The sequence below is a fragment of the Larus michahellis genome, chromosome 3, assembly GCF_964199755.1.
Source record: "Larus michahellis chromosome 3, bLarMic1.1, whole genome shotgun sequence".
Taxonomy (NCBI): Eukaryota; Metazoa; Chordata; class Aves; order Charadriiformes; family Laridae; genus Larus; species Larus michahellis.
Window position 1 is genome coordinate 126,894,110 of NC_133898.1, and position 18,114 is coordinate 126,912,223.

General features: G+C 42.9%; 1 protein-coding gene across 3 annotated transcripts in view; it reads left to right on the forward strand.

Moving 5' to 3' along the window:
- The first annotated feature begins 10,933 nt into the window (after window positions 1-10,933).
- The window catches only part of TFAP2D (transcription factor AP-2 delta), a 48,602-nt gene continuing 41,421 nt past the window's right edge, over window positions 10,934-18,114 (forward strand). The window contains exons 1-3 of one of the 3 annotated variants that reach the window (XM_074582075.1): window positions 10,934-11,249; window positions 12,156-12,653; window positions 16,248-16,308. In XM_074582075.1, coding sequence (XP_074438176.1) covers window positions 11,211-11,249; window positions 12,156-12,653; window positions 16,248-16,308 — 598 coding nt within the window. In that variant the 5' untranslated portion in view covers window positions 10,934-11,210. Of the gene's footprint in view, window positions 11,250-11,286; window positions 11,996-12,085; window positions 12,654-16,247; window positions 16,309-18,114 lie in introns of those variants that run through there. The other 2 variants (XM_074582076.1, XM_074582074.1) reach the window with 2 other exon arrangements.

Sequence of the window (18,114 nt, forward strand, 5' to 3'; positions counted from 1 at the left end):
CCAATGAAGATTTCTTATAGGGAGAGGCAAAGCATATGTGGTTTCCGTTAGAGTCTGCCTGCAGGCAGAGGATTGAGCAGATTGGCTTTTTTTTTTTTTTTTTTTTTAAGCTCTCCCCCCACCACCACCTTTTTTAATTAATTAATATTTCCCTTCTTTTGTTGTTTTTGGCGGGCGGGCAGGCAGCCCGTAAGCGCGGGGGTGCTGAATGGACAGCTCCTGGCGGCGGGGCCGAGGGGGGACTCACCCCGCCGGCCCCCCGCAGCTGGGGGAGGGAAGGGGGGGAAGGGGGGTTGGGGGCGTGAGGGGAGCGTCCAAATCGCAGCCTGCTTCTTGCTACAAGAAAGAAGAGGGATACTAAACAGGCTTGCTGACTCCCTTGGGTTACTACAAACAACTAACCTAGCTCAGGGGGCTCTTTGAAGACGATAAAGAAAAGTAACTTTTTATTTTAGAAACCCATCCTGCAGGGCAGCAGGTATTAAGCTGATGATAACATTCCATGTATGTATCTAAATATATATATATATATAAAAGTACACACACATATATATTTATATAAATTCAACTAGATATAAGGAAGAAATTTTTTACAATGAGGGTGGTGAAACACTGGCCTAAGTTGCCCAGAGAGGTGGTAGGTGACCCATCTCTGGAAACATTCCAGGTCAGGTTGGATGGGGCTCTGAACAACCTGATCTAGTTGAAGATGTCCCTGCTCATGGCAGGGGAGTTGGACTTGCCTTTTACTGGTCCCCCTTCCAACACAAACCATTCCATGATTCTATGACATATAGCTTCTTTTTATGTTATAGAACTTCCTAGCCATAGGGAATAATATTTTCTCCTCCATTAACAGCCAGGCCAGTGTCATGCTCTGCAGGGAGAAAAATCAATGCCCATCACTATAAACAAAATTGATCTTCTGTTTAAGGTAATCTTTAAGGGTTGCAAATTTAGGGTCAGGGTTAAGGTTACATGGAAACTGAATGTTCATAGTTCCAGATGAGGGAAATATATCCCCTTCCTATGCAGTTTTGATACACAATAACTGAAACAGTAATTGCGGGGGGATATAAGTGTGGGTGCAAAGTCCACACTGTGCACTTGCATATATGCCGGCAGATAAGATGGTAACAATATCTCAGCACTTACCTTTGATGTCATGAGGAATTGCAAGTGTATAAGGAGTGTGTTCCTCTATTTCGAAATAGTAAACAAGAGGTCCAGTTGATGCAAATGGGAGGTGAATCAATAACATAGCTCTGTTGATTAGTCTAAAATTAAGAGATAGAATAGCTGTGCAAATCATTGCAAAATCTCTCTCTTTCTCTATTGTATATACATATAAGTGCATGATGCATCAGTATGATGTTTATATAGGTGATATACATTTATACAGATGAAGAGACAGGGTCTTTATTTGTTGTTGTCATAGATTTCTTTCATTAAAGAAATGCAAAAATATACCTGAACATTGTTAGGAATAGCAACATGGAGTCTTTTTATGATAAATAATATATTTATTTGACCATCCATTAACACGTCTCATGTCCCTTGCCCCTAAAACTTATGAAACAAAATTGTACCCTGGTCTTTACTAACCTGAATACCAGTTTCTATTTTCATCCTGAATGAATGTTGTTTACTGGTGCTAAATGCACTTCCTTGCATTTTTTTTTTTTAACTCAACACTCAGAAATAAAGTTAAGCATTTGTTTCAGCTAAGCACTTTGCTGAATGGGGTCAGTAAGCTATAGCCCATTGTCTTTAAACTACTGTAAACATTGTACTTCAATTGCAGTCATTTTATTGTACAATCAAAAATTGTTGATTGTCCATGTTTCATTCACTGGTCTGCAAATAATCATTTCAGAACAGCCAGATGATATGAATCGAGGGAAATTGCTGCTGAAAATCACACTTTAAGTCACAGTTTAGAAACTGATTAATTAGGCTATCCACAGTGCTGGTACATATATGTACAGCTATATAATGGTATTACTATATAGTACAGAAGAGAGAAAGGGAGGGAGGGAGGAGGGAAGGAAGGAAGGAAGGAAGGAAGGAAGGAAGGAAGGAAGGAAGGAAGGAAGGAAGGAAGGAAGGAAGGAAGGAAGGAAGGAAGGAAGGAAGGAAGGAAGGAAGGAAGGAAGGAAGGAAGGAAGGAAGGAAGGAAGGGAGGAAAAGAATTTTTTCTCATGGTTCTCAAAAATATAAATGTTTTCAGCTTTCAGACTATGAAACTAACATTTTAAATTATTGTTTAAAGACATTTTCTAGGGGAACATTAATACATTCTTATTTCCCCTTTTATTCTTCTAATATTTTAGGCACAATACAAATCCAAATACTTGTTTAAGACATTTTCCACAGCTCTTTGAATTCCAGGAAAAGAATTCCATTGACTTCAGATGATCTTTGGATCAGGTCCCTCATGCAAGAGAGTGCTAGTCTTTTACTGCCTGACCCCTCCACCTTCACTAGTGTGCTCAGGCCAATAGAGGTCAAAGAGACAACTGGTTTATACAGGGATTACTGACATGAGTCGGGGATGCAGAATGGAGCTCACAGTGAGCTCTATCAGCACATTGATTATCAATCCTCTACTAGCTATTGTAAGGTTGTGAATGATGTCTCCTCTATCAGAGATATCATTCCAGAATCAGATCCTGCAGACAAGATCTTACTTCCAGAAAGAAATAATAATTAAAAAAATAATTTAAAAAAAAAATCTCCTTCTGCCAAATGAATTTTAATGCCCAGTTTTAAAGTAATAGAAATCCCAAAATCTCTTGATTTTATGCATGAGCTATTATGATCAATTGGGAAATTAAAATATGTTTTTAAAGCATAAATACCTATTCCCTTGGTGGAATGTTATGTCTCTGAAGTAGCTGGCTCCAGTTTTGGGGATACATCTTATGCATTTTAATAGCAAACGCCTGAATACTGAACCAATAAAAAATATATAGTGGTTTCTTTGCACCTACCCAGGATTCTTGGGTCAATACAAGTCCCATTTTCAAATATGTTAACAAATATATGTGTTCAGTGAAAATTATATATTACTTAACCTAAATACAGATTTATTTGAGCTATTCAGAGCAATTCCAGGCTCTTGAGGAAAGAATGTCTTTAAAATATTAATACTATTACACCTAATTTTAAAGTGTTAAGGCTACAAATTAAGTGCAAGGGGTAAAAAAAAAAAATCCATGAAAATGTATATCCATGCAGACACGCAGGTGGGGAAGAAATGCCATCAATACATGACTCATGAGCTGAGGACAAAGATGTCAGCCTTACCTTTGAATTTACTCTTTTAAGTTTGTGACACAACCTTAATGCTATTTAAACATATAGCAGAGCACAGTGTTTAATTAGGTAAGGAAACTTGCTCACTATTACTGCCAGTGCATAAGTATATGAGCACAGTGGAGTACACTCAATAATCCAAAGAACCTGACACTGTATTATTTATTGGAATGTCTGCATTAATTATGGATGATTCTAATATAAGGTACATCTTTAATACATCACAGTCTACAGATGTTTTCATTCTCCACTACCAGAGAGAAGTTTAATGATAAGATTTTGCCTCATATATTGAAAGGCATCCAGAAAATAATGTGGATAATGTTATCTTAGCCAGTTCGTGATCAGGAGAATTTCTAAAGTCCTAGTTTAGCTGGTTACATGTGGAGAGATTGGTTTAAAATTGCCCTGTGGGCTAATACTATCAAGAGAAAAAAAACCTTTTAATTAGATGCATTACTTAACTGTAAGATTTCCAGTTTCATCGCCAGTGTTTTCTCCTGAACAGCAAAATATAAGGTTGTGATGACAGTTCCCACTGAACTTTGATGTCTTGATACAAAATCCTTGTTATGTATGGATTTTTCCTGTTGCCTTTGTTGAGTACGGATATTATGCTACAGCAATGAGCAGGAATATCCCATACAGCTTCCTAGAGTGCTTTCTGTAGAAGTGGGCCTCATAACTTTTCTTTGGTAGCAGTTTAAAAAAAAGTCAGTGAATGTGTCTTACAAATTTTGTTGAAATCAGGCTATATTAAGGAAAGTATGGACTCCACAGTTTACAGAGCCAAGTGGGAATCTCAGAGGATAGCTCTCCTAACTTTACTTTCTTCCACCATTCCATTCCTGTCCTGAGGAATATCCCTGTTGAAACCCATAAACTTTTCCACAAATTATTAGGTCTAGAAGGACTAGGTTCAAATCTCCATATCACAAGAAGTGCAGCAAGAATTCAAACCAGGACTCTGGTTAATTTTGAGGCTTTTCACCATCATGTGGTTATCTAGAACCAGGTTTCATTATGTTCTACCACTAAATTCATGAACATAATTTCATTAACAGAGATGGTTAAGTCCATGTTTCCTTTTAACAGTTTCTCAGGGTGGCATTAGTAGTGGAAATAACTTACAGCAGCAATATTGCTAGAGAAATCCTAGGTGAAGCAGTTAGAAAGTATGGTCAGAGCAAGAAAAGATGTGATGACAATTTGGAAAAAAAAATAAAAATGTCATAGAGAAAGATTCTTTAAGGGAGAATTTCTGGCTTCTTCATTGGTACTAACTTGAGGGCACAAAACACTGCTGAGATATCTGTGACCCCTTCTTTTCCCCAAATTTAAAAGCATTAATCACTTACAAGCACAGAAGTGTCTGACAAGCTACTGATGCGAAGGAAGGCAAGGCTCTGACACGGAAGAGTAATTAGAGTCTAGTTAGGCCTGTGATTATAACCAAACTTCCCCTTTCAGAACAGCAAAACATACAGAATATGAGAAAACTGACAAATCATTAGATAGGAGGAAAAAGAAAGAGATTATTAAAGGATTTTCCAAAATTATTGCGATTCTGTTGCCCACAGCAGTAAATACCTTCAGATAGCCACAGAATAAAGAAAGGATTTAAGGGTAAAAAAGGTGACCTACATGTGTGGGGTAGATCAGGTGAAGAGAGAAGAGGTCTGGGAGGATTACCTCATGAAGGGAAGTAAGTGTAAGATATGTGAGAGAAGCCAAGTTGAGGAATGTAGAACTGCAAAAAGGAGCCAGATAATGAAGTAATAGGACACTTTTCAAGTACGGAAGAGGTCAATGGAAATAAAAATAGTCTCTAAAAGATGGCAGCAGCAATTGACAGAAGCAGCTTTTGCTTTCAAGAGGAAGCTGGAAGGAGGGAGGGAGTTTTTTCATTGTCTTGGTGTTTGCAGAACTGGAGAAGGGACAGATGCCACAGACAGTTGTCATGTTACCCCCCAAGGGATGCAGTAGAGATGCTGAAAGAAATTAGGAACATGGCAGTAAAAGGCACTGGCAAAACCACAGTGTTGTGTGAATATTGGAAGGGGGGAAATCCCAACAGGGGAAGAGTGGAGGCAGTCTGTTTTTCTTGATGCAGGTGCCTAAAGGAGAGAGAAAAGGTGGGTAGACAGCTTGAAAACACAACAGTGGCGATGAAATTAATGCCTTAAAGCAGGAGTGTGTGGAAGACCAAGATACACCAGAGGCTATTGTCAAGGAGGACCAGGTGGAGAGGCCTCCATGGAGCAGGTACAGCCCTAGGAGCTGTGTAAGAAGGGGCTCTAGGCAGCTTCCCCAGTAGGATCTCCGCACCTCTACAAGCCAGAGCCAAGAGAATTTGTTTTCTTGGGGTCTAGCTAGAGAGCAGACAGATGGGATGAGGCACTCAACAGCTCAGGGAGCTATGAGGAAGCAATCAGGAGAGAGAGAAATGAGATGGCTGCAAGATCAGTTGAGTGGAGAGGATAAACATGAGGAGCAGCTCTGTGTAAGAAGTAAACCTGTGGTTGTGGGACAGGGAGCTTGAAAGAGAAAGTGGGTAAGTCACATCACCCACTCTTATCACAAGAAATAACAGGGCAGGGACAGAGATTGTGGGGCTCACAGCCCCATTTGACTAGCAATAGGCAGCAGCCAGCAGGGAAGAGAGAGACTAAGGAAGATGAGGACAAGGGAAGGTGAACCAGAAAAAGGAAGGGAAGAGGGTCTTTTATTGACAGGCAGTCGATAGATCACCCTTACCAAATGCCTGGAAAGTTGTGTTGCAATGCAGCAGCCACAAACTCTGCCCTCCTGATCCCTGCACAGACTAGTGTGAATGGCATTCACTCCAAATGACTATTGGTCTGGTTTTTTTGCAAGGCAATATTGATCAATATCAACATCTTTGGAGCCATCTCGCCTTTCCCTTTCGCATTTACTCTGAGTCATGCCAGGCACCTGGGTTGAAATACAGCTGCTCTTGGGTCTTCATGAAAGCCTCAGCAAGCAGGAAGTCTTGCTGCCATCAAAGAAATGACTGGAGACACTAGTTATCCCCTTTAATTTTCGACTAATATATTCACAGCATTTTAATTGCTTGCAAATGCATTTTCTCTGTCCCATTATGTTGCCTTTCGGCTGTTGTGGTGAGGCAGAATACAAATTTGCAAGGAAGAGGAAACATGGTGGTGGGCATTGGAGAGGTTAGCTATGTTCAGAGGGAAGAATGGGCAGTTTTTTGCAGGACATCTGAAGAAACCCCCTGCAAAACTCCCCACACTTATTGCCTGCAGCTACAGTCTGTGAACAGCAGTGTCAAATCTTCCTCTCTCCTTTTTTTTCCTTCTTGGAAGAGAAAAAGCAATATAATGTAACTTCTACCCTCAAAATAATGATTCTTAAAGGGAAACAAGAGGAAAAAAATACCAAAATTTCTCATTATGGTCTCTTTTGGTTTCCCCCTGAAAGTGTATAGGGTTTATTTATTTACCAGACAGGGGTTGTCTCTCTGTTTGGATGAGTGGAAAGATAGGTGCACGGACAGGTTTGCCTCAAAATGAAGGTGGGTTGTCTGTGTGTGTATGTGGGGGGGTGCCACCAGCTCCCTCCCTCCAACCCACAGGGATCTGGGCCTCTCCCAGGGTTTTCCCTGCATGCAAAGTTCAGGGAAGGGTGATGTTCACCACAGAGGGGGCCCATGTTCAAGTTCACCCCCTCTGCCAGGCAAGAGAGAGGAGTGCGATGGGACCAGGGGAGAAGGAGAAAAAGATTTGCCGAGGGGGATGAGACAAAGCATCAACAACAATAGATCTGCAAACAATGGGCAGGACCCAGTGATGCACAAAAGAGTCCCCGGGGCTGCTTTTGTTTTAAGTCAGCTGAGCGTCCCCAAAGCTCACAGCCCCCAAACCTCAGGAACTGCAGAGGACAAACGAGGTGGGAAAGAGTATTAAGCAAAAAGCCTTTGCTGGGTTCTGAAGGGGAACTTCTCTTTGGGTCCTTTGCAGAACAGGGCATCGCAGAGGATGGACCCTGCTCCAGGAATGTCCTGGCACCGCTTATTGCGGACACCTGTGATGGCTTGAACTTCTGTCTGGACTCTTTCAGACATGAGAAACTCCAGGAAAAGTTGTCAGAGGTTTAGGTCCAGCAAGGACCAAGTTTTGGTCACTCTCAGCAGAAGAGAAGGTTCTTAATTAGGAAATAAACAATTATTAGACAACCAACAAAATGCAGGAGCTAAGGCGGGAAGGAAAAATGAAAGGAAAATTTGTAATTTCAGGCTTTTAAATGCTGGGAAATGTTTGTAAGTCAAACACGAGGTGAGAGAGCTCTGTGAGTCCAGGGAGCTGCTCTCATACAGCAGCCAGATGTCAAGCCCAGACTCCGTCCCTGCAGCAGCACCAGCCGCTTTGCACAGTTCAGTGAACTACCAGGGAAACTGAGATGATCCCAGAGAGGGAGCTTTTATTTTCTTGGGTTTTTTCCCCCACACCCCTACCCCTTCCAGCAGCTCAGTCAGCCTTTTTTTCAGACCCCTTAAAAAAAAAAAAAAAAAAAAAAGACTCAAACCACCCTTTTTGTATCTTAGGAGCAGGAGCAAACTTTAAGCAGGGGATAAACAACGTGCCCAGCCACAATGAAACTCAACGCGAAGTCTGTCTGCTCTGACCATTATCTCATGGCGCTGCTCGGAAAACCAGAAAGCTCCCAATTAACTTTCCTGAAAGATTTTCTTTGGGAGCAATTAATAAGTGCTTTGCAGTTTGACTCGCGTTATTAATTGGATTGGGTGGAGTTAAAAGCGCAAATGGTCTATATGATTTTTTAGGGTCTGTAAGCGAAGCTAACAGATGGAACTGACCAGTAACGTGCATCTGGCAAGCCGGGTTTCTTATAAACTTTCCTCCAAACAAAACCATTTTGGTGGCTTTGTTGTTGTTTGAAGCGAAGTTGGGCTCCGAGCTGGCTGGTGGTGTGGTTGTGGGTTTGTCTGGGCTGCGTGTGCGTGGGGAGGGGGGTTGGAGGGGGGAATGGGGTCGGACCAGGGGGTGAGATCTCTAGCAAGACGGACCTCTTGCAGCGGGGTGATCTCCTGGCAGCTCGGGAAACGAGTTGGGAAAAAGCATCAGCCCATGCACCATGCGTGTCCTCCCCCGCAGCGCTCAGGTGCGGGGTGATAACTGCACCGCGGCACCCACAGGATTCAAAATAAAGGGATCTGCGCCCAAATCCTTTCTCCACCTCTCTCACACCCGTAGTTTTCTGGCAAAAAAAAAAAAAAAAATATGGCATAGACGGATAAAGTGTCCCGTGCAGGTGAGTTGGTGGGGAGCACTTCAGCCCTGTAGCACGGTAAATCACGGCAGCGTCTGAGCTGAGCTCCGCGCCCCCCTGCCCGGGTCGTGTCCCCTCGCCCTGTGTCCCCTGTTTATTCACTGCGCTGGGCTTGCCTTGGCGAGGTCGAAGAAAATATCTCCCCTCCAACAAAAACATAAAAACCCAGACAGGACTAATGCAACAGTGTAAATAGCCGGCTGGGGGAGGGTGGCGGTGACCTGGCTGTGTAGGAGGGGGTTTGCCTTCCTCCTCGAAGGGAAGGGACACTTCTTCCTCCGTCAGGAGGGTGTGCTCAAGGTCTCTTTAACGTTTATTTTTTTTCTTTAGGTCTAAGCCGTCCTGTCCAAGGCTGGTGCGGTTGCTCACACGGCGCTCGCCAGGCTCCAACTGGGAGTTGGAAAGGGCGAAGTTTGCCCATTTTTACGTTTTCTTTTATTCTGGCAACTACCAAAATCTTGAGGAGTCCAAAGAAAATCTGAACTTGGAAGAGTTCCTAGAATTTTCTCAAATATATACTGGGGAGAATATATGGGGAAAAATATTTTTATTTCACTAACAACGTTAGAACTGCAGGAAATCCAAATGAAGAGAAAGAAACAATTCCTCCTTTCCTTCCTTCCTTCCTTCCTTCCTTCCTTCCTTCCTTCCTTCCTTCCTTCCTTCCTTCCTTCCTTCCTTCCTTCCTTCCCCCCCACTTCCCTTCCCCGTTGGACGGCCGGGGCGGGGGCTCGGGGGGGGCCCAGCCGCGCTCCCCAGCAGCCGGCCGGGGAAGAGGCGGGGGTTGTTCACCGCTGACCCCTCTGCCCGCCCGGCCCATCGCCCTTTCCCGTTTCAGACAATGCATTTCAATTCCAGTCGTGTGTCTTTGTCCATTTGGAGGCAGAAAAGAGGGCTGAGTGACAGTTCCTGTCAGCCTGCATGAACAGATACCAATAAACCCTCCCAAAACCTGCACCTTCAAAAAAAAAAAAAAAAAAAAAGAAAAGAAAAAAAAATACAGAGGAAGGGGAGAGCGGCAGAGAGCCACATGCTTATTTGCCTGCGGCTTATTATTAAGACACCTTCGCAGTTTAAACGCTTAAAAGCAACCCAAATTAAATGGCAATTAAAAGCAAGTTACACCCTTTCCTATCTCCAGGCTTATCATTTGTGGAAACTAGCCATCAGCAGAGCCACCCCGCCGGGAAATGCCATTTGGGCTGGCATCTTCTCGGAGGGCGGGTGACTCCCCCACCACCACACACACACACACCTCCCGGCCCCCCCGAGCGCTCCCCGTGCCGAGCCCGCAGTCACTTCGGGGGCTGCAGAGCCACTACCTGGGGGCAGAGGGACAGGGGGTGGGGGGCTGAGCACGCAGAGAGGACTTATTCCCCCGAGTGGCAACTCCTCGGACCGGTGTCACTAAATAAATTAATAACGTCCCCCTTCTGCTTTGCAACCCAGGGCTACGCAGCGTCCCTGCATTCCCAACACTAAAATATATCGGCACTTAGAAATGTCGAAAGAGTGGTCTTCAGCTCATACGTTCCCTTCCCTTCTTTTTTTTTCCTTTCTCCTATTACAGATGTAATTCCGTAGATCTATATGTATTTTACGTATAATTCCATAGAATATGTCACTGCAGTGATACTTTGTGCTCTCACCCTAGTTTTATGTTTGAAAATGCTATTTAAAGAAGCCTGTAAGATAGCATATTAGGAAGCTTTAAAAGCAGGTTGGAGTGTGGGGTGGACTTAAATTCGATGTAAATGCAAGGGTAAGAAAAAAAAAAAAATCCCAAACCAAAACAAACCACATAGTTTTCATTTAGGGAAAAAAAATACAGTTAAACAGACACACATACAAATGTGCACTCTTAAATTCTGGTCAGTATTTAAAAGCAGTATAATCAACAGGAAGGAGCACTTACCTATTGAAAAGGATGGTTTAATAATATATATTAATATATATTAGCTTTAAGTCTTCCCAATAAAATGTACACAAAATAACCCCTTCGATCAGATTAGCTCCCATATTAGCCTGGGTAAGAAAAAGCATTCTAAAGAGTGGAGGAAAAAATGTATAAAAATGTTGAAAGAACCTACAGTTCCTTATTAGGCGAAGATACAATATTTATTCCTTGTCTCCTGGGATGAAGCTCCTCTATCTATTGTCCTCCCAGTTCTCAGTGCTGATGCTTAATTTTCAAAACTTCTATATTACCAAGGGACCTACGACATCAGCCAAAGAAATACCCAGCAAGTACAAAATCTGATCCAGGGAGCAGCTTTTGTGCAGAGGGAAAATTTTGTTCCTACAGGTTTTTAAGGAGGTGCATGGAAAAGCGAGAGATCTGATCTATGCAGATACATTGCAAATTCTCTCTGTCTGTAGAGATTTTTTCTAAAAAAAATTGGGGAAATACATGAACTTTGGATTTTTCAATTTTTTCTTTTTTTTTCTTTTTTTTTTTTTTTTTAATTTGGAGAGGGGAATTTTATCCAGAGATTTCTCTCTCCCTCTCTCTCTCTCTTTTTTTTTTTTTTTTTTTTTTTTTCCCGGAGAACCAAAAAATGTCAACTACCTTTCCAGGTCTCGTCCACGATGCAGAGGTATTTTGTGTGTGAGTGTGTGTGTGTGTGTGCGCGCGCGTGTGTGTGGATGTGTGTGTGCCTGTGTGTGCATATGTGTGTGTGGATGTGCCTGTGTGGTTGTTTCCATTTTTTTAAATCCATATTGGACCGTTACATTTAATTATAATCCGGCTTCAGAGATAACTTAAAGAAGTATAGAGAGAAAATTCGTTATGACATCTGTCGCCAGAAAGGGCAACTCATTACCACGTTAAAACCGTTGCCAGAACGAAAATCAGAATAATACCCCTAATAATATAATGAAGTGCAGAGAAATCACCACCAGCTCGCCAGGAATGGGGAGTTCTCACTAAAAAAGCAGGACTCCCCTTTTCTTTCGAAACGTAGGAAAAAGGAGGGGGGGGAATTTTGGATCTGATTCGTTATTTTAAAAAGAAAGAAAAATAGGGGTTCAGAAAAAAAAGAACGGAAGGAAGGAAGAAAGGAAGGCAAGCAGGCGGCAAAGCTTTCTCAATGTGTAACGCTGTAACATAGGGACGGGACTTGTGTGTATTCTCGGTAGTTTCCTCTGTTTGATGACTTTTTTTTGTGTCAGCCCCAGATATTACAGCTGTGATCAGGAGGTGGATGGCTAGATGGATGGATGGACGGATAGAAAGAGATAGTTTTTATTTCAGTGCGTGGATTCCTTTTGCTTGACGGTATTAAGGGCAGGCTGGGCTGTTTACGGGTTTTTGAACAGACCTTTATGGCACCAGCCCAAGGTAGGAAAGAATCTTTTGTTGCTGGGGCTGCCGCTCGCAGGCTTAGACGCTTCTGCAGGGGGAGAAGCTATGCAGGACAGCGTGCTTGGAAGAACCGCACCCGGGGTTTTCAATGACAAACCTCCAATTTTGGGGTCTTCTTTTCACTTCTTCCTTTCAGATACGTCATGACGGATCAAACAGTTACCGTTTGATGCAGCTTGGATGCCTGGAGTCTGTGGCCAACTCGACCGTCGCCTATTCCTCCTCATCTCCTCTCACTTACTCTACCACGGGCACCGAGTTCGCCTCCCCGTACTTCTCCACTAACCACCAGTACACCCCACTGCACCACCAGTCCTTCCACTACGAGTTCCAACACAGCCACCCGGCAGTCAACCCCGACGCTTACTCCTTGAACTCTCTCCATCACTCCCAGCAATACTACCAGCAGATCCACCATGGGGAACCCACTGATTTTATCAACCTGCACAATGCGCGGGCGCTTAAGTCCTCTTGCTTGGACGAGCAGAGGAGAGAGCTGGGGTGCTTAGATGCTTACCGCCGCCACGACCTGTCTCTTATGAGCCATGGATCCCAATATGGGATGCATCCAGATCAAAGACTCCTGCCAGGACCAAGCCTCGGGCTTGCAGCCTCGGGAGCAGACGATTTGCAGGTAAATAGCATGCGATCTCCTTTCGAGGCACCTTCTTCTCCCCTCCCCCTGCCCTGGTCCCCCCCTCCTCACCCTCCCCATTTTCCTCTGCTCAAAACAGCTCATACAAAGGAGGGCAGATTCATCCAAAATCCGAGCCGGAGCACGCACCCTCCAGAATAGTAGCAACAAAAAATGTGGGGTGGAAAAAAAAAAGAAAAAACAAAAAAAAACACAAACAAACAAGTGGTCATTCTTGGCCATAAAAAAGCAAGCAAACAAAAAAATCTCGCTCCTGACTTCCCCGCGTAGGTTGTGGCTCTGGGATGGCTGAGACCGTGGGACTCATCCGGAGATCTCGGGGTGCGTGTGTGCCTGTGCGGGTCCGTGTGTGCCTCTACCAGCCCTTACCAAAGTCACACAGAAATTAAACCAACCCAAACCCATCTTCTGGCTCTTCCTAAACTTTTCCTTTCTTCCGGCGAACGGAACAGTTTAAACAACTTGCACCGACAGAGCAGGCAAAGGTGTTAAGGAAGGGATGGAGTAGGAAAACAGCAAAAAAAGGCAGGGCAGGAGATAAATCTGCTTTCCGACATACAAAGGCAAACCTTCCGTTCAACTCCGAGGCATGAGGCAGGGAAGAAATAAAGGGGAGCAAACGTTCTTCAGAAATACTCAGTATGGTAAAAATCCCTCGCAATATCCGATCCAGTTGTTAACAGGGAGAGAAGCACAAGCAGATAAAGCTAATTCATCTATCTATTTGTCTAATCATTCATCTGTTCCCCCCTAACCGTCATCTGGACCCATCAAAAAATTCTGTTTCTGTGCATCAAAACCTCAGCTTTATTCGCTCAAAAGTCCTTTCCCCCGCACTAAAAATTCACCTCCGGTAAATTGAGCTGGTAGCTTAAATAAAATTTGTTTCCAGAATTGCAAACAACGCCCTCCAGTATCTAACACCCTTTTCGAAACGTCCCCCAAATCAAAAGCAAACCTTTCTTCTCCCGACGAGCTGAGGAACTAAAGGCTTCCCGATCGGCGGGGAGAGACAAATAGGACCGTATTTACTGTACTTACTTTTCCCCCAAATCTCGCTCCCAGTCATACAAAGCTGTCTATGTTGGTCTTTCCAAAAATACGTAGTGGTCAAAGGCTCGGGGAAAAAAAAAAAAAAAAAAAAAAACCAAAAACCAACAAACCAAACAACCCCGAAGTTTGTAAAACTAAGAAGGTTTATTTTCTTCCCTTAAAAATAAAACAAAACAAAAAACCCCACCAAATCTCTATTTATATCGGAGAAAATAAATCTTTTTTTTTTTTTTCCTTTTTTGTAAGGAGGAAAATGATCCAACAACCCAACAACAAAGAACGTTATCTTTTATATCTCTGAGGAGGAAACCCTAACTATTTAAACCTAGGTTTCTCCATTAAAATTCACTATATAATTTTATCCTCTCTGGCCATTTTTTGTTTACATTTTTCACAAGGATCTCCTTATGTTACCCCCCTCAAAAAAAAAAAAATCTGCCATTCACTGCTCAGCCCAACTAAAACCTATTTACTCCTTTTTATAACCACGTCTGCTGCTGATTTTTTTGTATCTGTACAAATTTTTTTTCTTTGGCAGGCACAAAGCCTTGTATTTTTCAAAAGAGGGGATTAGGAACGTTTGCAAGACAGCAGACAATGCCTAAGTCCCGGGCAAAAAAGCACCATAGTTTATCCAATTTTCGACTTAGTGCCATTCAACTGGTCATTTATGCAATGTCATCCGACCAAACAACATGTTTCCCTTTAAAAAAAAAAAAAAAAAAAAAAAAAAAAGAGGTTGGTTAAGCTGCTAGAGACACATTCAGTTTTTATTTATTTAGAGAAGAAAAAAATAAACAGCTTTTCTTCAGAAAATATTATTTTTTCGATCACACTTTATTGGAAAGTAAATGACTTAGGTCTTTGTACCTAATCTTTTCTTTATTTTTACTCCTCCCTCTTTTCCCAAACAGCAGAGGGAGTGTAGTGAGGTATCGAAAAGCCTGAACGGTGAGACGTTGAAAATATTAATATTTGTTGTTATGATTGAGATGATTCGGAACAAACTTGGACTCATGCGAATACCACCTTGGGCTTAGAGGGAAGCGTTTTGGTGGTGAAGAGAAACAAGACTGCACACAAATACTTTTAAACCAAAATTGTGGTCTAACCAGTCTTCCCCTTTCTCCTTATTCTTTCTTTTTAAAACGTTCATCAGCATATGCCTCATTTCAAATGCAACAAATGTAAATATACTTTTCCCTGCACAGAATTTTAAGTGAATGTCCAATAGTTTCGAGGGCGGTTTAAGTCAGCCTAACAGATGCAAACAGTCTTGGAGCTGGAGTGGCATCTTTCAGTGCCCTAAAAAGATTTTCCATGGGCAACAAAGAAAACTGTCACACCTTTTCCCATCACCGCTTTAATTTATGCTCAGTCGCCAAGTTTTTTTCATATTGATTTCATAATCACTTTAAGGCAGAACACTTAAAATAAAAAAGAGCCTTGAAAAGGAAGGTCTTACAGGGCCAGCGCCAATATGGTGAAAGTGGGGGAGAGAGCCAGGACTGTAAAGGTTGTTTTGTAAAGTGGGGTTTTTATTATGCACCGACTCTCTCCGCATTTACTTAACTCTTCACGGGCTGTTGAGTAGGTTAACACCCTTAAAGGCCTCTTTCATGTCCAATACCTCGTTTGTTTGTAGAGGAAAATGCGTCTTTAACACATTTCCACTGGGCAAAGATTTAGGTTTGGTTTGTTGTGTTTTTTTAACCCCAACATAAGGAAAAACCCAAAGAAAACCCAACCCTTTCAAGTCTTTTATCATCCCAATAAAAATATTTATTAAGGAGGGCGAAGATCCCTAAATAATCAGCCTTGTAACAGGAGGATAAAGAAGTGAGATCTCTTCGGATGTGCACCAGAAGCCCTAGGCAGGTTTTTGGATGGTTCTTCGCCCCACGCTCACACATGGGTGCCTGTGTGTGTGCGCACACAGATGCATATTCATCCCCACCTATGTGTGGACACACGCATTGTTACAACACCCTTGTGACTCCGTGTAGCCGGCAAAGCCCAGTAGGTCGTCTGTTGTTTGTGCTCTTTGTCTACTTCTCTGCACACTTTGTAAGTCGGTATACACGTGTCACGAAACATATATATGAATTTAGCTATACATATCTATATAAATATACAGTTAAACACACAAAAATACTATATAAATGTGTGTTTTACTGTTGTGCACGCAACTGTAGAGCGCGAACACACTTCTTTCAAGACTATTTTTTTGTGTCTCTATCCTGACACGTAACTGCCGATCTAACGCCCCAGTTCAGGAGAAACTCGCCTTTAAAGGGCAATGAAAGTGATAATTATTTCACATTTTGTGGGGCAGGGGCGGTGGGATTTCGCCAGAGCGCTTGAGTTCGAGGAGAGTAACTGTGTTTTTCCAGTTCACCTTAACTATTGTTCCCATGCAAGTCGTGTAACAAAGCAAAAGCTGTGTGATCTCTCTGTGGGTTTCAGTGTCTGATTGCTTTCTTTCCTTTCTTTCCTTTTTTTTTCCTCTCATTATTTAAGAGCTCAGTGGAGGCCCAGTGTGGACTTGTACTGAACGGGCAAGGAGGTGTGATAAGAAGAGGTAAGAGGTTACAAACACTTGCGTCTATCAATTTTTGTAAACATAAAACGCTCTCCGTTTCTCTCTCTCTTTCCCTCCCCGCTGTTTAGCGTAGTTTGGAGTTACTGCCGAAATAGTGATAATTTGACATTTGACAGAAGTACGTTCAAACTCGCTTAGAGCACTTCACATTTCACAGTCCATTTGCGCTTTACAAGTGATCTATTCCTCGGTAGCTCTCGGATACTCCCGCTGAATCCAGAGCTTTCTTGACTCGTTTTATCATTACTCATTTAATCGAGTTGATCCCTGATAGTTTGAGAAACGTGTTTCCTGGCGCCGGGCTGTTAAATCGGCAGTTTGATCTCGTGTGGGGAAAGGAAGGAGCTTTTTGGGAAATGTGTAGCAGTGCTACAGACCGGTTTGGAACTCGCTTTTGAGTGTCACTTTATTTGATAACCATCTGTCAGTGTAAATATCTAACGTCAAAGTTAGAGGAAAGATTTGGAACTCTTGTTAAATACGCATTTCTTCAGCATCTTGCGAAATCTGAGTGTTCTTGGGGGGGTGGGGTGGGTGGGGGTGGTGTTATTACCGTCATTTACCGTGAAAGGAAACAAAAGTAGTCTAAAGGCCTAACGTTCAAACACTTTATTCTTATCAGCTTAAACGTACACTTTCATTCACAATATAAAACGAATAGTGCCGTCGGAGAGAGAACACTTCCCGACTCAGCCTCTTGGAGTGAACATTTCTTATCCCATTATTCTCTTTCCTTATTCATTCACAAAAATATAAATAAAAATAGATATTTAGGAGATATTTCAGGCTATGTGATACTATTGTGCCAGCGAGCTGATGTGAGCCATCATTTCACTAGACAGGCTTGAAGTGACAGTCACGCAAAACGATGGTGAGCAGATATCGAGAGTAGGCTCACAGGCGGGTGTACCCGCGGGAGAGGAGGTTTTGAGGTACCCTCTGCCTACAAGGACTTGGTTCAAGCTTTGTCTGGGGGTTCCGAGGGGCCGCCGTCCCGACCCAGGCCCGCCGGGACCCGGCCCCGGGGCCGCGGCAAGGTCCCGGCAGAGCGAGGTCGGGACAGCGGATGGTGCGGTGGTGCTGAATGGACAGCTCCGCTGCAGCCGCCGTGGAAGTCCGTCCCTGTCCAAGGTCCTTGTCCCTCGCATTTCAACGGGTTCGGATTCTCCCTAGGAAGAGGGATCATTCTTTCGGGTTTGATCCGAGTTGACCTCCGAGGAGCGGAGGTGGTTAGCTGAAGGAGAGAAAGGCAGAGTCGCCATCGGTTGGGGGGCTGTGCCTGTTAGTGTGTGGCTGCGGTGCTCATTTCCCAGCTGAAGGGCGTCTCAAATCTCCGCTCTGCTTAACTCCAGTTTATTCGGCTCTCCAGCTCCTGTTAAGGAGATTCCAATTACCTGAGCAGATGATTGTAGTCAAGTCTCTCTATTCCTCCCTCTCTCTCTCTCTCTCTCTTTAAAGCAATGAAATTATTCAAGGATTTAAAGATTGATAGTAAAGGAAATCCAGCATGAAAATGCAAGGTTTTCTCTACCCTGATCTAAGTGCTGAACTACTAGTGCACTGCTGTCTATCTCTTGGCATATTCAGGGAAGATATCAAAGGTGAGAGTACAAGTTTCAAATGTATATTAAAAATACATAATAAATATTTTGTCCGACTTCAAAAAAAGCAATAGGTGTTAGCAGTAATCAAAACATCCTGCACCTAAGCGCTATACAGTATCCCATATAAATAAATCACACTTATTTTCTAGTAATACATCAATAAGAATATATTAACTCGAGA